The following is a 21344-nucleotide window of genomic DNA, read 5'->3' on the forward strand; positions in this document are numbered from 1 at the left end:
CGCAGGTCATCAATTCTGCTTTTCTTCGCGGCGGAGCAACTCCTCTTACGGCTTGTTCAGTCGAAGGACGTGCGCCGCCGAAGCGCGTCGATGGCGGCCACCAGGTCGCTTCTGCCCATGCGAGCTCTGTGGAGATGACTTTGGCGTCTTCTGAAGCTGCCCGTTTGCTACGTCCCAACACGCGCACACACTCTCTGTCTGTCTCTCATCGCATTGTGTTCGCGGAGGACACATCTCTGAAACCTCGCGGGGCAGCTTCGCCGCTTTTGCGATCCAAGTTTCGTTTTCGATTTGTCGCGAGCGTTCACCACGAAGCAAGCTTTCAATGTCCAACGCGGCCGCCACGTTCTGTCGCGACACGCGCCGCCATCGCTCGCGCTTTTGGACTAAGGAACCGCGGTTCTCGGCTGGTCGCCGACGTTTCCCCGCATTGTCCGTGGGAGAGCGCCCGTGTGCAAGAACCGTACGCGCTTAAAAAAGTGCAAAGCGCCGCGCATCCCAGCCCAAGGCTCGCATTTGGTACCTTTAGAATACGCGACCCTCTAGTTGTGTGCACTTGACACTGTGCATAATTTATTGGCACACAAAAGTATGTGTTTTGCCGATAATTTCATTCTCTGTCAAGCAGCTCTATTACGAAGCCAGGCTTTTCGCATTGATATGTCACGTGCAGCGACACAAGAAAGCTTAATAGATCAAATACTTGCGTATGAGCGATGCGGACGCGCGCTGGGGCTCACCGGCCCCAATCGATGGCGTGTGTGTGTGCGGGGAGCGGGTTTGAATAACCCTTTGCTTTTTTCTCGCTAAACAGACAAATCGACGAGTTTGAAAAAGTACTGAGCCGGCTTTATGAGGAGAACATCAACATCATAGATGACATCAAAGTCATAAAGTTGAGAGAACAGTATGTACATCGGTCTACCGGGTCACGCGTGTGGCCATCACCTACGCGGCGTGTGTATTTGCGTGTATGATGCACAATCTGTGCAAAAAAAAAGCGAGCACTGATTTTTCTCATAGACTTCAGAGGCTTTACGAAAAGGCGATCTTGACTGATATCGATACTTCGGTTAAAGCCGACTTGGCGACTCGCGTCTGGAAAAACTGCCATTATAAGGTCATTGAGGAATGGCGAGCCAAAATTCGCCAGGTATGTGTTGTGTGTGATGCGGTTCACTGTGCGCGTGAACACGAGCGCTGCGGAAACCTTTTGCTGAGACCGTGGGTTTTTAGCTTTCTCGAATAATATCGGAGACGCACATGTCCGATCCGGGGCGTGTTCGGGTTGCCAACGAGCAGCGTTTTAGTCACTGCGAGCACTTCCATCTATTCTTGAAAATGGGAATCAGTTACTTTTTCTGCTTGTTAGACCGAATCATCGCCCGGTACAACCTTGATTTGAATCATTCGGTTCCGGACTCCTTGGCGGCGGAGAGCAAGGAATATGGTCGTTATGCCCTGTGCTACAAGCTCATCATCTTCTCGGGGGATTTGGTGAGATATCAGCGCGATGGCATCCTTACTCCGAACACGGAATGGCAGGCTGCCTACAATTACTACATGAATGCGCTGCGACTCATTCCGCAAGAGGGGATGTCCTACAATCAGCTGGCCATCATGTGCACATACGCGAACGACAAGCTGGGCGCGTTGTACTACTACGCTCGCAGTATCGCCGTCAGTTACCCTTCTCTGTCCGGGAAGTTCAACATTGGCGTCCTCATAAACTCGGACACGTATCAGAGCTATCTGAGATATCGCAAGGAGTACATGAACAGGTACTCGGCGCGCGGTGAAGAGGGCGATGGCTCAGCGGATGTGGAAATGCAATTGAAAATTTTGTACAAGGGGTTTATTGGCTTTCATGGGTTAGTGGCCTCTAATTCGCTGGAAGGCTTGGAACAGGTCAGAGTTTTGGAAGAGGATTTTGAGCGCCTGATTGACAATGACGCGTTTTTTTTGTGCATTCAGGACTCAGCGACGCCGAGTTTCACTGACGTTACGAGGCTGGTGCAAATGGTCGTTTTCCAAATTTTTTCAATGTGGTCAACAGATCAGAAGTCTACCTCTGTGAATTTGGTTACCAGGCTGAGTCTTCGAATTTTCGTCTTGCTGTGCAAGAAGTATCTCTCTTCTAAGGCGCAGAATCTGTCTACACTTGAGGTGTTGCCCGTCTTGTCCATACTGAGTAGTTGGTTTGCGTCGTCTCCTCAACTGGTTTCGTTCGATCTGGATAACCCGGATGATGCGCGGCTGTACAAGTCGCTGCAGTTCGAGTTCACGTCTATCATCGTTCAAATCGCGCCCTGTCTGACCAAGCTTTGGTCTGGCCAGTTTCAGGGGGACAGTCCCTGCGTTCCGCCCCTTCCTGAAGAGTTGGTGTTGAAAAATTTTTTGCCTCTGAAGAGTTCCTTTCAAAAAGTGAACTTTTACCTTGATCCGGTCGAGCATACCAGCATGCGCGCGTTCGTGCTGCGTAGTCACAAAATTTTGTCCCTTGCCTGCAGGGTGGTGAAGGAGCGTTTCTTCCAAGTTGGTGGTGCCACGTCGGATGCGAAGGTGCCTGACTCGCCCGCTCCGCGCTGCGACCCTTTCTTCCCTCCGTTCGCGGTGGCGCTGATTTTGGAGGCATCCACTTTTCGCGAAAAGGGTCATCACGCTTCGTGGGATGCCAAGTCTCTGGACAGCACGACAGAGCCGGAGGAAGACGACGAGGAGGAAAACTTGGTTCTCGATGAGGAGGCGTTCAGACTGCACCAGTTGATTGGTAGTTTGTCGGACTCTTTCGAAGAACTTAGCGCGGAGTGCGATTTGAAGGCGGTCACGAAGGCCGAGGTCAGATCGAAGGTCGTTGGGGTAAACGGCATTGAGTCGTCTAAGAGGAGAGATGTTGGTTTGGAGCTATCGCCCGGTGAAGAGGCCGGTTCAGAGCAGTTATCCGGAAGTGAGGCGTGCTTGGCGGAACTCGAGTCTGAGGGCAGAGTCGACTCAGAGTTTGAAACCAAAGATCTTCTTGAACCAGAACAGGAAGTCGGGAACGGTCTGTTGGACGCTGATACCAAGTCGGCTATCGGGGTTGTGGGTGATGATGACGATCTAGAAGGTGAAGAGGTGATTTATCACCCGTCTGTGATTAATCACAGTAATCAGATATTGACGTCTCCGAAGGGCGGTGACGACAGATCTTTTTCATTGACACAGAGTGTCCAACTGGGGGACGACGGGAGCTTGAAGTTTGGTTATGCTGGTGCGCACCTAGTTGATCCATTGTCGTCGGTGCCACTTTTCTGCCAAAAATATTCAGACGGAATGGCGGCCATGCAACAGCAGGCTCTCTGCCCGAATGGTCCCTCTTTGATTGCAGGGCCTCTGTCTCAACAAAGCGAGCCGTTTTTATGGGCGCCGCCTGGATTTTACCAGCCTTGTAACTTGAACTCTTCTTTGCAGGATTGCAACGGCAAGGACATCTTAAATCAGATATTTAAGCCAAAGACAGACATGTCGATACCCTATGAGACAAGAGAGTGAAAGCAAGCGTCCGTTTTGGTCCCGTTGGTTCCGTTTTTCTTTTGCCCCAAGGGTTTTCGGCGCGGCCCCAAGGAGCGACGGCCCTTCTCCGTCCCTCCATGCAAAGGTTCCTTGTGCGCGACATGAGACATCCGGCGCATGTGAAGGCTACAGACGGTGGCAAGGCTGGTTATGTGCGTGTGGAAGGGTCGCTCAGGTACGCAGGTGGTGTGTGTAGTACATATGTGTGTTGTTTTTCTCTCTCTCTGTACACGATTTCTCAAAAAGTTTTACGTTTGTGTGTGTACTGACCTTTCTCGTAGTTGCTTTCAAGCTCCTTTTGATTTTCTCGTACGCGTTCGCGCAGAGAGTTGAACACGAGTGGAGTTTGAACGAGTCCTCCGGACTCGAGCCCGCGCGGTTGCGCTCGCAGAGTCGCCCAATTATTCCTCATGGTTAGGGGAGGTGTATTTGGCAATCTTCGAGTGGCCGAATGTTCCTCTGGGTACGCTACGCCTGGACAAAGATAGGCTGCGAGAAGAGAGAAAAATATCAGTGTCTGTTGTTTAGGTTCTGTACCGTGTCTTTTTTTTCGCATGCGTGCCATATTTTTATGTATGGGCTGGAGAGGAGGGAAGAGTACGGCGACGTGATGTCCGGTCTTTGAAGGCGCGCTGGGAGTCTAGGTCTCAGGTCCTCAGGGAGGAGTGAGCGCGGCGCGTTTTTGGGGGAGGGTACATGGAGAGTGTGTTGAAAAAAGAGAGGGTGTCGGGGACACAGGAATGAAAATTTTTGGTATACTGCACCGACGAGTTTAGGAGGAGAGAGAGGTTCACACGGAACGTCGGAAGAGAGAAAGAACGGGTTAGAGGTGCGGCAGGCTCTGTGCCGTGATCGTGCTCTGGAGCTGTGCGAGTTAAATCAGTTGGGACGACAGTGCAATAGAATATACTGGAATATTTTATCACCGACTGGCTTTGATCAGACCAGGTATTGGTTGCGGAAGACGGAATGCCTTCAGCAAGTATCAACGTCCTGGGTTGGTTTTCTGGCGTTTGTCCGAGAGGCCGACGTTTTATTTTTTTTTTTTAGAAAGCGCTACATGGAATCGCTCTTGTGTGGATCCTTTTTTTTGTGACGTGTTAGCATATGTTGATTTAAGAGTCGTCATGTCGCGCGACCAGGCGGTCAGTGCTGGTACGAGTGGCGGCGTGTCTTAGACATCGCAGAGGCATTGGCTGACTTCGTGGGTGTCACTGAATTTAGAGGAGATTAAGAATGCTATTGTCCTGGGATTAGGAGATTGCGAAGTTCTTGTACGCGAGGTGTTTTGAGCATAGAGAGAGTTGTACGTGAAGCTGGCTGATGCTGTGCTTTTCTTTTAGGAGGTGAGAGATGTGTCGAACAACTGCGGGTCCAAGTTTGATTTGGTACGCGAGAAGTCTAGCCGTGGACGAGAGGAGGAACTGACTTAGAGGAAAGTTGGTAGTCTCATCTTGCTTCGATGGGAAGACGCCGCTGGAGAGGCAGAGAAGTACGTGGCGGGGGTTGCGTACGGGTGAGGCCGAGTGGCGGTCGTTTAATGACTAACCCGCGACTTCAAGTGGTCAATAATTGCATTAGCGAATACATGCCTCGAATACACGCGGTTTCTATGAAATGCATGACGATTGGGGCCTGGGAGAAAAGGAAGTAAGGCTGGAAAAGGGGATGTATACATAAAAATCGCGTTACAGAACTTGAGCACGAGTACAAATTTCAGGACTCAGCAGGCATCAGTACAGGCTTTTTTAATTGAAGAAGGTTTTTTTGATAGATACGAATGTACAGAGGATATTCGCGGCGATACCGAGCATCAACGCGAAAACGCCACCTACGAGAGACATGATGTCTACGAAGGTGAGATGTTTTTCCTCTCGTTTTTTTCTTATGTTCGGGTAAATGACTAGTATGATATAGAAGGATGCGGGAAGGATGTACATGAGCATAGTAGCTAGGAAACCACCCACGAAGTTGACGACTACTCGGAATCCCTTTAACAGGGTGCCCAGAACGAGAGTGAGCAGGACGAGAGACATTCTGACGATGAATTCTCTTGGCTTTCTGAATTTCCTGATGCATTTATATTTGTCGAACACTCTGTCGATGCGCTCACTCACGGGGTACATGAGCAACCCGTACGTGCCGAGAGAGCCCAGCATGAAGCCTACTTCGATGACTCCCGGGAGCATCGAATTTTTTTTTCGAGAGACATAATTTTGTATAATGTTATCTGCGACGCTGTTGCCGTAAGATATATAACCCAGCGATCCGAACAAGACGTACACGACCGTCACGAGCAGGAGTCCCACGTAGTACAACCACATGAACGAGGGTTTTTTCTTCATGGATTGCTCGATAGGGAGTACCATCCCCACGCCTTCGAAGCTGTAAAAGACAGTAGAAAGTGTACTGAAGAAGTTAATGAATGAAGCGTCGTAGTAGTTGATTTGTTCGCTTGGCGCGTGTTTTTCGGGTAATGCCGACAAAATGCACACATAGCCACCGATGAACATCGCCAAAGAGGCAAGGCTGACAAAGGCGAAGAACTTCAAGTGCCTTATATTACACAGGATGATCAGTGGAATGACAAGCAAGCACATCCAGTAGATCTCTTTTACACTCGGAACGAATGAGTTGAGGATGCCCGCCGAGAAGATGTGCGAGGTTAACGCAAATCCAACGTGGGAACATATCAGGCAAATATCGACGACAGCACCGCCGAACGTGCCCATGGCAGCATACCCGATATCGTAATACGTTATCGTGCTGTATCTCTTAGCCTTAATTGGCCAGTCACCGGTAGAAAGATTGGCAATATCATCGAAACCTGTCACCTTATTTCCGCATTCGGGTTCTAAATCTTCTGCTGCCCTATCCGACACAATTTTATTTTTGATATCGACGAGCAAAAGCATCATCCTCGTCGAAAGGAGGTAGGCAACTATATACATTATGGAAACCAACTGAATGGGTGTCAAAAAAGAGCGAGTCGAAAAAGAGATCCTGTCTCCAAACATACAATAACACCACTGTCTCTAAACACAGACGGCAAAAACAACACACTGATGCCTAAATACGACTTCAAGATGTTTACCAGCGTCTTTTTTTTGCTTGATGGTTACTCTGGTCAGTAAATCTCTCTCGTCCATCCTTGGCAAAAAAATAATCAAATCTGAAGTTTACCTGCTGAATGGAAATTCATCAATATCGGCCACTTCTGATCTCTCTTTAACTCTCGACATCGTTCGAATTTGTTCGTCGCAACGCCAATATACAGTATCCTTTAGTTTACTGCGAACTGCACTCGGAATCCAATTCAGAAAACTGTTCGCCAATCGATTAATAATAATTAATGTAAAAACAATTTTTTTTTTTCACAATCTCATTTACATTACCCTTTATGACAGATTCGAATTCTCCGTCTATGCGGGGCGTCTTCATGGACACCTCGATAGGTCCAATTACGTTCGAGCTCTACTGGGATCATGCACCTAAAACTTGTCAAAATTTCTACACACTGGCGGAACAGGGATATTACAACCAAGTGATCTTTCACCGTGTCATTAAGGTATGAAAAAAAAAAACTGCAACTGTTGTTTTTTACTGACTGTTTTCCTCTCGTGCCAGGATTTCATCATTCAAGGAGGCGACCCCACCGGAACCGGACGGGGCGGCGTGTCCATCTACGGCCACCCGTTCGAAGATGAAATCAGCCCCGAGTTAAAACACACCGGTGCAGGTATTTTGTGCATGGCGAATTCAGGCCCAAACACCAACACATCGCAGTTCTTTATCACGCTCGCCCCCGCCAGCTTCTTGGACGGTAAGAACACCATATTCGGAAGAGTCTCGTCCGGCATGAAACTCATCAGACGTATGGCGAGCATCCCTGTCGACGAGAATGACCGACCTATAGAGGATATTAAAATTTTGGTGTCAAACGTGTTCTGACGCGTATTCAAGTTTTTTTTCCGCGTTTCGTCTTTTGAGTGAAACGAGGCTTCAAGTGCTCTTTAGTCTTTGGGGGTCTTCGATCAGTTTTCAATTTTGCCTTGCGGCCGGACGGCGCCTCTGGCGCGCGGCCGTCTTGACGGTGCCTGCTTGCCTTGGCATTACGCTTTTCTTCCATCGCTTTTTTGCGAAGCTCTAAAATTCGCTTTTTTTTGCCAAACACTTTCGAATTGGGCGTCGCCAGCGTGATGTGGACGAGTTTTCCTTTGTATTTGACCTTCTTGGACATATTCAAAGCCTGATACATGCCTCTCCTGGTGTTGAATTGCACATATCCATAGCCCTTGGAGACTTTGTAATAGCGGTCGCGAACAATTCGAACGTTAGAAATTTCGCCACAAACTTTGAATATTTCGTAAAGGTCTTCTTCCTCCGCCATCAGCGGCAGCCCGGAGACATAGACGCAGTTCCAATAGTCCTCTTTTTTGGTCGGTCGCTTCTCAGCCAAGTCGACGCGGATGTGTCTTCCCCGAAACTCAGTCCAGTTGGCTTTGAGTGCTCGTTTCGCACTATCGTTGTCCTTAAACACAACATAGGCGTGCATCGATTCCCTCTCAGGGTGAAGCTGATTTCTCATGATGCAATACCTCTTGACGTTGGGCTTCAACACCGTGATGCCACGATAGCGGATCGATTCGACGGTTCCAAACACCGAAAAAAATTTTTTCAACTCTTTTTTTTTGGTGTCAATCGCCACGTTGCCAACAAAGATCGTACGTTTGTTTTTTTCTTCCATCTCTTTTTTCGCGCGATCGGCGAGCGAGTCGGGGGAAGGCGCGGCCTCCTCTTGCCCACTCGACCGGTGACTTTCTTCGCCCTCGTCTTCCGCGTTCGACGGTCCAGAACTTCTCTTCCTGCGCTTTGGCGAAGTGCCTGCCGCGGGCGCGTCATCCAACCCAGCTTGAAGATCCCTCTTCCTGTTCCTCAGCGCCAGGAGCCGGAGCCCGGCGCTCGCCAGCTTTCGCTGGTTCGAGTCGCCGTCGAACGCGGCGTCCAGCTGACCGAAATCGAGCGACGTCGCGCGCTCTCGAACACCTCCATCACTGACAGTGGAACTCAGACCAAAAAACGAGTTCAAACTATCGGGCAGAGCCTCTCTTTCTATCCCCGCACCTTCCAAAATCGTCGACCGAACCGACATCTTGCGTCCGTGTGTGAGGCTCAAACTAGCATAAAAAAAAAAAAAAGTGCCGAATGTGCGCCATTTTCTCGCCCTGAGTCCGTCCAGGAGTCGAGACCGCAAGAACGACCCCTCCGGTGCCAATCGTGCGCCGCGTCGAAAAACACCCGGCTCTCTCGCGCAAAACGCGGCCGCCCAGGACTTTTCCGACAAATCAAGGTCGATTGAACTAACATACACACACACACTCACACACACATATTACGCCGCAGCGTTTGCTTGGCAGTCGGCCTTTTCTTCTGCGAGGCGGTCCAGGCGGTTCATGAGCTTCATTGCCGCGTTTTCATCCTAGAATGGGTCGTCAGGTTAGACGCAATCGCGGAGGGACTGTTTGCGCGCACGTACTTTGTATTCCCAGGTGAAGCGGACGTGATTCGACGGTGCTGGTTCGTATGTGATTGTTACGCTCTCATACGTCAGAAAGCGGACTTCCTTGGAATCTTCCGGCATTGCGATGTCTTCGAAGTCGGACAGAACCGCATTCCAGTATTCTTGAATGTTTGCGTGCTGAGGCAGCTTCTTCTTCATGTCAAAGTAGAGTCGATGTTGCTTTAAGTTGAATATGTCTTGAACCTCCCGAGCGCTCAGTATCTTTCCGGAAATGGCCTTTCCGCACTGGCGACGTGTTTGCTGGTCCGTGACGAGAATGCCGTTAATCTCCATTTCGTCGTGAGTGCGTATCTTTTTCAGCGCGGACTCGACGCTCTCGCACGTCTCTTCTTTCTCGCACAGCGCCTTCATTAACTGGCGAGCGGTCAGGCTGTATGGCTGTTCCTTGATGAAGGTCTTCGACAGGTCAACCGGAACAGGGGGCTTCAGGTTGATGACCGCGACCTCGCCGTTCGCTGGATTGTAGCAGGAAATTCCGAGCTCGTCTTCGATTCTTTCCTTCAAAAATTGCATCTTCTCCTTCTCTCCGTGAACCAACATCACGTTCTTCGGCCTGCACTGCTCGATGAGTTGCAAAATACCCTTGGCGTCCGCGTGGGCAGAAAAGGATATGCCCTGGACCTTCAACTTAACCTCAACCTTGGTCTTCTTGTCCAGCTCGACGTGCGTCGCGCCGGAAAGAATCTTATTTCCGACCGTTCCCGCGACGCAATATCCGGGCAAAATGCACGTGTTGTGCTCGTCGCCGCACCACTTCCGAAAGACGTCCAGCGACGTGCCGGCGTGCAGCATCCCGGGCGCCGCGAACAGGACCATGGGTCCCGGCTTGTCAGCGTAGGACCGATCGAACGGTTTTATGTGCTTGAAATCGAACATGTTGCGTCTAAAAAAAGTTTCTTTAATTTTTTGATTCGTCCAACTGATGAAAAGCTTGTAGTAAAGATTGGCCTTCTCAACAAGTCCAGCGGAGAAGTAGACGGGCACGTGAGCTAGATTCATGCGCTCCCAGTACGTCTCTATCAAGATGCAAAGCTCCTGGGCGCGACCCAACGCGAAAACGGGAATCAACACCTTTCCACCCCTTTTAACCGTTTCGTGAACCACCTTCAAAAACTCGGACTCTCTGCACCGCTTGCTATCGCGAATGGTCGTCGCATAGGTCGTCTCGGTAATCATCAGGTCCACCCGAAGCTTGTCTATCTGCGCGCTTCCCAAGTGGCGGTCTGGAGTCATGTTGTAGTCCCCCGTGTAAAGACAGCTCTGCAAACCGACCTTCACGTAAAACATAGCCGCGCCTATCACGTGACCAGCATAGTAGGCCTTGACCTCCAACTCGTCGTCTATCTTCAGCGTCTGGTGAATGTTCACAGCCGTCACTTTCTTTATGCAGTCCTTTATCATGGCAGACGTGAAGAAGTTGGCTTCGCCCCGACGTTCGACAATGATTTTCCGAAAGTCCTCCAAAAGAATGGGACAAACGGACTTAGTAGGATAGGTCATGACGATGGGCCCGGAATAGCCACACATCTCCGTGAAGTACGGAAGCGCGCCGCAGTGGTCCAGGTGAAAGTGACTTATAATCACGCAGTCGATGACCTGATCGAAGTTCCCCTCCGGAGACAAATACTTGAAGTTCGGAAACCTACGCTCATCCTAGCAACGGGGAGACCCTCTGTCAAATCGAGCCCATGACAGAAAAAAAAAAAGAAGCACGTACATTGTACCCCATGTGCATGCCGCAGTCAAACATAATGTTCTTGCCCCCTATGGAAACGACAATGCATGATCTCCCAACATCCTGTCCGGCACCTTTAAAAGCACACGTCAAACCTCTGCTCTCACTCCTTTCCTGCTGTGCGCCTCCTCAGCCATACCTAGCGGCACCACCTTGATCTGAGACATGCGCCTCAACGAGTCACCTTACCCTCGCAGTAGCTCACTAGAAGTAACAACCTCGACCGCATCGCGTACACTTTTTACGTCTTCCGCTGCCATGGCGGCAAAAAAAAAAAAAACGCGTCGTACAGCGGAGATAAAATAATGTTATACACAAATTCGAGTGTGTCAAAACCGTTCTGCGCGTGCGTCATTTCACCAATTTTAATTTTTATTATGCATCCTCGTCGTGCCCAATGCAACGAGAACCGGTTCGTTGGCGCGCCGGCGACAGCCAATCCACCAAAAAGTGGAGTTCGCAGTCCGAAGAACTTCTCGACGAACACCTAGAAAAAGATTTGGACGTGCTTGGCCAGAGAATATCTACGCTTAAAGATGTAGGTACCATCCGCTCACCTTACAGCAGCCCTTCCCCCCCGATATGGAGAGAGAAGGCAAGCGCAGCGCCGCTCTCTCTCTTTCTGCTTTTGACCTCTGTGTGTGCTCGCACTTACACATTTCTTTTCCCTCCTGGCCTCGCGGAGGAGCGAGGACCCTCCGATCGCCTTCCAACGAAATCTTAACTAGGTCAGCAATGACATCCACATAGAGATCGAAAAGAGCTACAGACACCTAGACAGCTTGGTACGGGCACCGGCGTTACATACACACACACACAACTGTTTCACACACGCTGACAGATCGCGCGGGTTTCTCGGTTTTACAGAATCACGAGATGAGCAGTGTTGCGTTGGCTCTCAAAAGCAGTATGAACAAGTTGAAGGTAGTGATGAGTTCTCCCTCGAACAGGCTCATGATCTACTTGGTCTTGTTTATTCTGGTGTTTGCAATTATTGTGTCGTTTTTGTTGAGAGTGCAGGGCTCCTGATGCGCGCCCTGATGCGCGAGGAATAGAGAAAGGAGGCACGGATAGGCCCCTGTGCAGCGGTACCGGATAGAAGATGCGATCAAGCTTTCATCTGGTTCTAGCTGAAAAGCGTGCAATTGTACATAAAAAAAGATGCAGTTTACAATAAAAAGAAACCAGTTCCCTGTGATAGTCGTTAGACATAAACGATCAAGGAATACGAGTTTTTTGAAGGTCCGTCGGAAACCACGTCTTCTTGGCATCTGACAATGCGCCACTCTTCGGAGTTGGAGCGCAGAACGAAGTTGCGCCGTTAAGAACTGACTCGCTCACGCCAGAGTTACAACAGCATAAAAAAAGCTCCCGCGCGAAGCCCAGCCGTCGAAACTGTATCGACAAAAGCCGCTGGACGAGAGATGAACTCCTCCACGCGGCTCGGCCCCTTCTATGAAACTGGGTACTTCAAAGTTGCCTCAACGTCTAGGCCGTCCGAAGCGACGCAAAACACCGCTATAAATACTGTCGTACACTCCATACACATTGTGAGGACCCTAACAACTCTCGGATCCGCGCAGTCTCTGCGTCCCAAAATGCCGGCACCTCGGAGCGAAGACGTGAGCTGACAGAAGCTCCAAAAACCAGATCCCCTTGGCGCCACACGTCCACTCGCAAAAAATAAATGATACCTCGCGAATTCTCGTTACTTCTAGAACGTGACGCCAATGGTACGTCTCTGCTGGATGCGCCCCCAGCGCGAACTACCTCTATTTGTTTTCGACCTTCCGTCGCGGCGCGCGGAGACTCAAGTGCGACCTTCTCAGCAGAAAAGGCGTGCTCTGGTGTCTTGTGCGTGCGCCGACTCAGGCTAGGAAAAAAAGACACCTGCCGGAAGTGCGGGTGCCAACGCAAATTTCGAGCCGAAACTCGCGGAGGCGCACGAAAAGAGCTAGGCTTTTGTTGTTGGCGCAGGTCCTCCTTCTTTTGTTGTGGTCCTTCGTTGAAGGACAGAGCTACAAATAGAGGGGCGTGCACCTCTTTGTGAAAGTCGTTCAGTAACTTCTTCGCATAGAACCCACGTCTTCTCGTCGAACTCGGCGGTGTAAAATTGATTTTTTATTTTCGGCTTTGCTGGCGCGAAACGCGCACTGGCTGCAACAGAAATGAGCAGTAGCGCGCGGTTGGACGTCGCGCCGCAGACGAAGAGCGCCAGACCCTTATCAAAACGCAGGTATCCCCCTCCACCACTGTGACCACCAGACCGCCAGGGCAACTACCGGGGGCCACCGCTGCATCGTCGGAGTTGCAGTCGAAGAATGAACGCTTGGTGGTACAGTCGAATATTGGGAGTTGATGGCCTTACGCGGCCATCCCATGCGCTGTTTGTGTTTCGGATGGTAGTAGCAACGAACGTAGCGCACTTTCCCACGTTTGGTAATCCTGCAGTGTCGACAAATAAGCTTCAGGCTCGACGTGTACCTCATTCAAAAAAGCCACACTCCCTTTGACAGGGATATAAAACACAATGTTCCTGTACAAAAAAAAATTAGAACAAAACCGCTTTACGTCGCGCATCCTTTCAACGAACGTATCGCATACGTTGTTCAAAAAGGCTTCGTCCAGGCCAAAAACTGGACCCGCATCAGCCCGGCCATCCCGCCATAGGCGATCCAACTGGGCGCAATGGTGTTCGGGTTCCACTTGGTCTTGTAGAGTGTCAACAGAGGGTCTTTGAATTTGAGCACTTGTTTCGCCGGCTTTTTTTTTGTGGGAACTTTTTTCTCTGGCTGGCGTATTTCGCCTTTCTTGGGCCTTCCCTGCTTCGCCCGCGACGAGTTTTTGAAGTGCGCGGGAGTCAATTGGTTTCCACAGCGGACGGATGACTCGGCGAAACACAAGACGAAGTCATCAGATGATTCGGGCGCATAGAGAGAAGATGCGTCGCACAGATTGGCTTCGACGGTCGGACGAGTTTTTTCGTATTTGTCTTTTTTCTCGAACTTCGCAGACGTTTCCAGTCGAAGGCGTTCGATGCACACTTCGACGCCGCCCACTTTCGAGCGCTTTTCTGGTACGGTCATGCAGTATACCTTTCCCTGAGTGTCACACGACGTCTGGAGGCTCAGGATTGGAGATATGTTGATTCCCCAGCACCCGAAGCTATGGAAGTCGTATATTCTCGAGCAATTCGGCCCGAAGTGCCTGATGCCTCCTTCATCGCACGCGACCACTATCGCGTAGTCGCTGTCTTTCCCGGCCCAGTCCATATCGAGGACCGTCCCGCCGCTTACAGACACAGACGCTAGCGGCACGTCGGCGAGGTTCACGTCCCACACCTTGATTGAGGAGTCCATTGCGCCCGTGGCGAAGAAGCGGCTGTTGGACGGGTGCCAAAGAAGCGAGCGAATAGGAGAAGGGTGAGATTTTCGATGCCAAAGAGGAACTTGGTGGAATTGAATTTTTCTCGTCGGTATGGCAATTCCACCTTGCTTGTCGCCGCTAAGCAAGTCGCCTTCTGGATTTTCTCCAGAGGGATCTAGAGCCTCGGATTCCGCCATGTCAAAAGCACTTTGGCGAGCTGTGGCCATCGTCGAAACCATCGGCTGAAGGGTTGTCTCGCTCTGTCCATCTGAATACGTCGGAAGCTTCCAAATGTCCACCGATCCGTCTGTGCACCCGATCGCGAGGAGCCGACAGTCGTCATGATGAGACCAAGCAACCTGTAACGGCAAACTTCGGTTCGAATAGACCAGTTGATAAACTGGCCTCAACTCCAAGTAAATCGATCTTCTGTCGCTCTCCGCCATCCCCCTTGCCTTCCTCAAGAAGATCGGGTGAGGCACTGCGTAAATGTTGCACGATCCATCGGCCAAGGCAGCCGCCAGAATTCCGAGTCGGGGGACCAAGTCGGCAGGTCCGTCCCAATCTAAGCTGCTCGGATGAGGTGAACCCCTAGGACACCACGTCAAATCCACCGCGCACGACCCACGGTGCAGTATCCCCAGCGTCATGAACGGCTCGAAAGGACTGAGACCATCCGATGAAAAAATGCCCATATTGGTCAAATATCCTAAATCCCAGATCTGAATCATGTTGTATCCACCACTCGCCACCCCTATACTGTGAACCTGGTACCTGTACTTGTGCGCCGTCACCGCCAAAAAAGTATGCGCAACCTCAGGAGACGGGTGGCGGGAAAAACCAAAAGGTTGAGGGCACCACGCCAAATCGTACATAGGACCCCCTACATTCAATATCACGTCCTCCACAATACCTCCCTTCTCGCTCACACGCACCAAAAACGATTCAAACCGCCTCAACCGCCGTCCCTCGAACGACTCCGCGTCTAACGACGCAATCTTGAAGAGCACTGACTCTTCGCTTCCCGGCAAATATTCCTGGACATCCTCCTTCTCCGCTTCCAAAACCTCTCTCCTGCTGCACCTCCATTCCGGAAACAAACGAGTCTCGGCGTGCACGCACGCCTGAGCCTCCAGGTCGAAAACGGACGACAGTCGCATGCTCAAAAAATAGCCAATCGAAAAGGACTTGTACTTCCCTTGAATGGGCATCGCCAACCGATCCGGAGCGTGGGGAACCTCCCAGTAAGGACTCCGAGGCATCAAATACGGAGACGAATCCAAATCGTCCGAACGGATGTTTTTTAAAGCGGATAAAGGCATCGAGGCGCCATCGCATCTCTCCCCCTCTCCCCGCACTCCGTCCGCAGCTTCTTGCTCTTTCGAGGTATTCTCCTTCAATCGGCCTTCTAGGGCCGTCTTCTCTGCATCCGAAGACGGAGGCAATTCGGCCGTCGCCACCGAACAAAAAGAACCGTTGCTCGCTGTTCTGACCCCCTCGCACCCATCAGCACTCCTCGCCTCGCCCTCGCGTTCAACACGAAGGCCAACAAGAGGAGAGCCGCCTTGTCGCGTGCGCTCTCCAGCCATGTCGTATTCTATGCACCTGAGCGTTTATCAAGTATCTAGAACCTCACCAAACATCGCCAACAAGCGAGCATGACGCAAATAGAGATGGAAAGATGACACCACTAGGCCATAGCAAGGATCAGGCACGGGAGCCTTTTGACGTCGGCCAGAAATGCTTTTTTTTTTTTTTTTTTCAGACCAAACGCGACAACGAAAATTTTGGAAGTTCTGCCTCCGCGTATTTCCTATGCAGAGCCGGACATAAAAGACACAAATTCTGGATCGCGGTGATTCCAGTATCTCCGCGACGACCAAAGAGGAACTTGAACCCTCCCCTCGCTCGCGCGCGCAACGCGCCCTCTACTAATTCAAGGACTTTTAGCTCGTATTCGAAAGCCAGACGACATCCTATAACAAAAATAACAGTGCATCCGATATCAAGGCTCCGCCCTCTGGTCTCTTAGGAACTTGACACATTACAAGTTTGCTGAAAAGTAATTGGCGAATTGAGACAAAAAATGGTCGAACGAATTATTATTTTTTTGTCGAACTACCACAATACACGCGTGTCATATATGCACGCATCATATGGGACAGTGCTGCCTTGACCTGTGTTTCTTCAAATATTCCAGAACCTGCTCTCTTGGTTCCCTACCGTCACCGAAGACTTACCGTCATAGCTTTAGAAATGAGCGTCACGTGGGGCAAGGCCTCTAAGGTAGAAAAACCATCTACGCTCAAAGAACTCCTCGATGAGAACGAACTTATCCTAAAAGGTACGTCCGCTACTCTCTTTCGAGCGTGTCTGTCAAAGCGGGGGATTTCCAGCCAAAAACACCCGCATTCGATCGCGTTCGAGTACGCCTGATCGATAGCCTTCATCCAATGCACACACATACGCGTTTCTGTCAAACACTTTTTTCCTGTTGTGCACGCGTACGCTAACGCCCCCTTTGTCCGCGCGTCACCCAGAACAAGATGAGGCATTCGATCACATGTACAAAACCATACAAAGCACAAAAACAATTGCACAAGAAATCGGGGACGAAACCAGTGAGCACATAAGCCTTCTGAGCGAGATGGACAGAAAGACCGACAAAAACAAAGAACACATACAAACCGCCAGCAACCTTGTAATGAACATCCAGAAATCCTCGTCAACAACGTATCTGTGGTGCATTATCATTTTCCTGGCCATCCTCCTGATTATTTTGTCCGTGTTGGCTTTCAAAATCTAAACTGTAAAGTAACCCCTTGCGACACACGCATACACAAAAATATTAAAACTTTCAAACCGCTCCGTTAACGCGAAAAAAAATACGAAAAAACAAATTTAGTGAAAGAGCATAACAAAATTTTTATCTTGTTTCAATTCACTTCTTTGACTTGGCAGCGCCGGGCTTTCCTGCCTTCGTAGGCTCTTTCTTTGTGGTTGCCTTGATAACGCCTACTGCAACTGTAGTACGCATATCACGCACTGCAAAGCGCCCAAGAGGTGGGTAGGCAGAGAAGGGCTCGCAGCACATGGGTTTAGACGGTTTCAGTAGCACGATGGCAGCATCACCCTTCTTGATGAACTTGGGATGAGACTCAAGGTCAGCTCCAGATCGCTTGTCGACCTTCGATATTAGTTCCACGAACTTGCACGAAATGTGTGCAGTGTGGCAATCGAGCACGGGAGTGTACCCTTGTCCAATCTGTCCTGGGTGATTCAAGACGATTATCTGCGAAGTGAAGTCCTCGACTCCACTGGCGGGATCGTTCTTTGTGTCGGAAACGACATACCCTCGACGAATATCCTTGATAGAAACGTTCTTGATGTTAAAGCCGACGTTGTCACCGGGAGCAGCTTCTTGTACTGCAACGTGATGCATTTCGATCGACTTGACTTCAGTCACTATTCCAACCGGCGCAATCAGCACGTTCATACCAGTCTTCAAAACACCAGTTTCGACACGACCGACAGGCACTGTTCCGATACCACCAATCTTGTAGACATCCTGAAGAGGGAGACGTAGAGGCTTGTCCGTAGGACGTTTTGGAACCTTAAGAGCATCCAACGCATCGAAAAGAGTGGGACCCTTGTACCAAGCAAGCTTGTCAGAACGGTCAGAGAACAAGTTGTCTCCATTCCACCCAGAAATGGGGATGAATGGCACAGTATCTGGTTTATACCCAATTCGCTTCAACTCCTTCGACACTTCATCCTTAATTTCAGTATATCTCTTTTCTCCAAAATTCACAGTCTTCTCATCCATTTTGTTAACAGCGACAATCATCTGCTTCACACCTAGAGTGTACGCTAACAGCGCATGCTCCTTGGTTTGCCCATTGCTGGAAATACCAGCCTCAAATTCTCCGGACACAGCACTGACCACAAGAATGGCGACGTCGGCCTGAGATGTACCAGTAATCATGTTCTTAATGAAATCACGGTGACCGGGTGCATCGATGACGGTGCATCTATAGTTGTTGGTTTCGAATGTGTGCAGGGAAATATCTATCGTAATACCACGATCTCTTTCTGCCTTCAAGTTATCAAGTACCCACGCATACTTGAAAGAACCCTTCCCTTGCTCCATTGATTCCTTCTCAAACTTCTCAATGGTACGCTTTTCAATACCACCGCATTTGTATATTAAATGACCGGTTGTCGTTGACTTCCCGGCGTCTACGTGACCGATAACAACGATATTAATGTGGGCCTTCTCTTTTTTCGACATCTGTGCAAGAGGCAAATTTTGTTAATTATCCGAACGATCGGGGATCTAACTTCGAATTTTTTTTTCAAGGATCTATAAAACGATGCCGGCTAAAATATTCGGGAGATCTTATGCACTAAAACACAAAAAATTCAAAAATCCGATGTGCGCCACACTCATGTCACCGCAGCAGTAAGGCACCAAGATGGTTTATGTTAACAAAAAGAATATAGATGAAAGATTCCTCAATTGATCAGGTCATAATACATAAATCCACCAAGGAGTCATAGGACAAAGTGAACTTCACGAGTGCACCATACCTCTACTTTGCCACTTAAAATATTAATGGCTAGACACTAAACTAAAAAAAAACAATATGGCAACAAAAAAAAAAATTCACTTTTTATTCGGCTCTGACATTTTGTGACGCATTTGATAAATTTACTCTCCAGTCAAAAAAAATCCGACACATTCACATCGCCGCGATAACGAATTATCACCTTTTTAGTACTTTCGCTTAGGGGCGAAAAAAAGGTGCCAACCTTCCCTTTTTCACTGGCTAGGAAATTGAGAGGTCATCCACGATTCATATTCTCTACTCGAACCAATTTGCTGGCTTCAGGAAGCGAAATGTTTCAAAACAACTCCTTTAAAACGGCTTCTAACCCTTGTCTTTTTTTCGTTCGGATGAAAGTGTCGTGCTTCCTCTAAGTACTCCAGCACACGCCATTCGCTGTGCCGCTCTTTTTTTCCATTTTGAGGATGAGAAATACCCTCAAAAACCTTTTTGATCCAGGCCCTTCGCTTCTGATTTTGAACTGTGCTAAAGCAGGCCAGCAACCCGGGCTTTTTCACCAATGGTGCCGCCATGCTCACCAGTTTTTCGTAATGTTTACTTGTATTAAAAATACCTACCCTCGTATGAAAGGAAACTGGAGGCGGATCGAGGATGACAATATCAAATTTTTGGTTATTGTCTAAATACTTCGGCAAGACACTGAAGACATCTTCTTTGACAAGCTGATGGTCTTGTTGACCATCAACTGAGAATTGGTTGAGCGTAAAATTCCGTTTTCCCCATTCTAAAACATCGATACTTGTGTCAATATTCACTGATTGTACCCGATATCCAAGTTTTCGTATCATTGCCGAGATCGCCAATGAGAACGCGCAAGTGTGAGCAAAGGTAGAAAGAATAGTGACCGAGTCGCAATCATGATCGCGAACCAATTCAATCACTTGCTGAGTAAGTTTTTTCCTATTGTCGCACTGGTCCAAGTACAGGCCCGTTGTGAGGGGGTTTTCTTTCAGTCGAACGTTAAATTGAACGTCTGATTCAGTGACGATTAGATTGTCCGGGTTTTGGTCGCCTATGAGATGGTTATATATTCTTTCTTGTTGCTGTAGGTTATTTGCCACTTTTTGGCTAAGCTCGTCACTCGCATCCCTCTCGGCCTTGAATACGAGTGCATTTGCTGCAGAGTTGCATTCTTTCCCACCAGCCACGGATGGAATTTGCTGAGCAAGGCCACCGCGAATTCGTGTTTGAACATGAACATTTTTGACAAAATCTATATTCGCAAGACAAGCGCTTGCGACGGTGCTCAAAGTAGGCAGCCAATGCGCACTATAGACAACAACAAATGCGTGACCCGCATAGATATCAATTGTGAGGTATGGTAAGCCGTCTTCGGCCCCATTGACGAGTCTAAAAGCTGAGTCGCTCTTCATTTTAAACCATCCTTTCTCTTCCAATTTTCTTCGTTTTTGCGTAGCCTTTTCGAAAAAAAAACCTCAGTACATGCAAGTCATTGCGACGATATTGTGCAGCACCCCCAATGTGTTTGACTCTCGTACAGATCGAACGCTCTTTCGAAGGTACTCATCGTCTAGTTGCTTGATCTCGTATGAGACGATGTGAAACTTTTCACGCATGCTTCGATCAACCAAAAGAACACCGAACAAGCTCGGATCTCGATCGCTTGAAAAAGAGTAGAACCCATCTTGGACGAATGCTTTACCACGTTAGCTTTTGCGCAAAATCTATGTGACCTCGTCAAAAAATAGCTAAACGAACACAATCACACAAATACGAACCTGCAATATTCGGGAATAAACTTGAAAAACAGTGGCTGCTCAGGCAAACTGGTCGACGCTTAATGTCACTGAGCTTGGATTCTGAGGATGAGTCTAACTTAACAGGAGGATGGCTATAGACTCTGTTTGTAACATCATTCTGAGGGGAAGCAGAGGTGATCAGACTTCTGGGATGAGATGAGTTTGTGATGGGAAGGATACTGAAAGGTCTCGATATTCTGGAAGCAGGATTAGAAAATTGTTTCGAAAAAATTCTAAAGTCAGATTTGAATCCTGGCCTGCGACAGATTCCAGGTAGCCTAGCAGTTCTGAGTCCTAAAGAAAAAAGTAGCATAGTTCCGAGCACGTTTTTAGGCGCCAGTGTTATGGCAAAAATTCAGTGACCAAATGAGAAAAGTTCAGTCTAAGACCACCACGACATGTTAGACCCGCGAGTAGATTCAGAGCAAAACAGGGCACGACGACAACATCAAATCAATTAAAGATGCGACAAAAAAAATTGTCATCTAGCAAGTTGTTAGATCTCTCTGCATATATTTTTGTATTTTTCTCTACTTTAGAGATACAGACAAAATTTCCTTCTAGACGACAGACGTGAACGCGGACCAGCGCTCACATGCTCTATTTTTGACTTGCCTAGAGTTATATAAGAGAACGTACGGCGTTCGCGTGGGCTTGTACAGAGAACAGACTTGCAACTATCGATTGCGAAAGACCGCAAGCCCTTTCTTCTCACAAAGAGT

At 49.1% G+C, this 21344-nt stretch overlaps 8 protein-coding genes and 1 long non-coding RNA gene across 10 annotated transcripts; 3 read left to right on the forward strand and 6 right to left on the reverse strand.

Annotated features, from left to right (window-relative positions):
• Positions 1–56: 56 nt before the first annotated feature.
• LOC126329092 (telomerase-binding protein EST1A-like) lies at positions 57–4084 on the forward strand. 2 transcript variants are annotated; one of them, XM_049996120.1, is made up of 5 exons: positions 57–707; positions 815–907; positions 1024–1153; positions 1237–3735; positions 3834–4084. In XM_049996120.1, exons 1-4 carry the CDS (start codon positions 592–594, stop codon positions 3529–3531), a joined length of 2634 nt encoding a protein of 877 aa, XP_049852077.1. In that variant the 5' UTR covers positions 57–591; the 3' UTR covers positions 3532–3735; positions 3834–4084. The 2 variants fall into 2 exon arrangements, with proteins under 2 accessions (XP_049852077.1, XP_049852076.1); XM_049996119.1 differs by having other exon boundaries at positions 1237–3727.
• Positions 4085–5203: 1119 nt separating this feature from the next.
• Positions 5204–6872, reverse strand: LOC126329077 (uncharacterized). The gene is made up of 3 exons (XM_049996107.1): positions 6736–6872; positions 6572–6662; positions 5204–6515 (listed from the first exon to the last, which is right to left on the reverse strand). Exons 1-3 carry the CDS (start codon positions 6792–6794, stop codon positions 5301–5303), a joined length of 1365 nt encoding a protein of 454 aa, XP_049852064.1. The 5' UTR covers positions 6795–6872; the 3' UTR covers positions 5204–5300.
• An 80-nt stretch (positions 6873–6952) lies between these two features.
• Positions 6953–7503, forward strand: LOC126329079 (uncharacterized). The gene is made up of 2 exons (XM_049996109.1): positions 6953–7120; positions 7180–7503. The coding sequence occupies exons 1-2, from the start codon at positions 6953–6955 to the stop codon at positions 7501–7503; spliced, it is 492 nt and encodes a 163-aa protein (XP_049852066.1).
• LOC126329076 (integrator complex subunit 11-like) lies at positions 7116–11083 on the reverse strand. Its single transcript, XM_049996106.1, has 4 exons — positions 11008–11083; positions 10851–10942; positions 9089–10786; positions 7116–9031 (listed from the first exon to the last, which is right to left on the reverse strand). Exons 1-4 carry the CDS (start codon positions 11033–11035, stop codon positions 8945–8947), a joined length of 1905 nt encoding a protein of 634 aa, XP_049852063.1. The 5' UTR covers positions 11036–11083; the 3' UTR covers positions 7116–8944.
• On the reverse strand, positions 7511–8704 carry LOC126329078 (uncharacterized). Its single transcript, XM_049996108.1, has one exon. The coding sequence runs from the start codon at positions 8702–8704 to the stop codon at positions 7511–7513; it is 1194 nt and encodes a 397-aa protein (XP_049852065.1).
• A 238-nt stretch (positions 11084–11321) lies between the features above and the next one.
• On the forward strand, positions 11322–12086 carry LOC126329080 (uncharacterized). Its single transcript, XR_007562163.1, has 3 exons — positions 11322–11406; positions 11597–11653; positions 11736–12086. It is a non-coding gene; the product is annotated as an uncharacterized LOC126329080 (long non-coding RNA).
• An 880-nt stretch (positions 12087–12966) lies between these two features.
• LOC126329081 (uncharacterized) lies at positions 12967–15446 on the reverse strand. The gene has a single exon (XM_049996110.1). The coding sequence runs from the start codon at positions 15443–15445 to the stop codon at positions 13478–13480; it is 1968 nt and encodes a 655-aa protein (XP_049852067.1). The 5' UTR covers position 15446; the 3' UTR covers positions 12967–13477.
• A 1664-nt stretch (positions 15447–17110) lies between these two features.
• Positions 17111–18845, reverse strand: LOC126329065 (elongation factor 1-alpha-like). Its single transcript, XM_049996092.1, has 2 exons — positions 18825–18845; positions 17111–18525 (listed from the first exon to the last, which is right to left on the reverse strand). The coding sequence occupies exon 2, from the start codon at positions 18523–18525 to the stop codon at positions 17176–17178; it is 1350 nt and encodes a 449-aa protein (XP_049852049.1). The 5' UTR covers positions 18825–18845; the 3' UTR covers positions 17111–17175.
• Positions 18846–18884: 39 nt separating this feature from the next.
• Positions 18885–21325, reverse strand: LOC126329075 (putative ribosomal RNA large subunit methyltransferase YwbD). Its single transcript, XM_049996105.1, has 4 exons — positions 21262–21325; positions 20602–21004; positions 20362–20519; positions 18885–20280 (listed from the first exon to the last, which is right to left on the reverse strand). The coding sequence occupies exons 2-4, from the start codon at positions 20933–20935 to the stop codon at positions 19123–19125; spliced, it is 1650 nt and encodes a 549-aa protein (XP_049852062.1). The 5' UTR covers positions 20936–21004; positions 21262–21325; the 3' UTR covers positions 18885–19122.
• Between the last annotated feature and the right edge of the window lie 19 nt (positions 21326–21344).

The sequence above is a fragment of the Schistocerca gregaria genome, unplaced genomic scaffold (assembly GCF_023897955.1).
Source record: "Schistocerca gregaria isolate iqSchGreg1 unplaced genomic scaffold, iqSchGreg1.2 ptg001160l, whole genome shotgun sequence".
In the NCBI taxonomy this organism is placed as follows: Eukaryota; Metazoa; Arthropoda; class Insecta; order Orthoptera; family Acrididae; genus Schistocerca; species Schistocerca gregaria.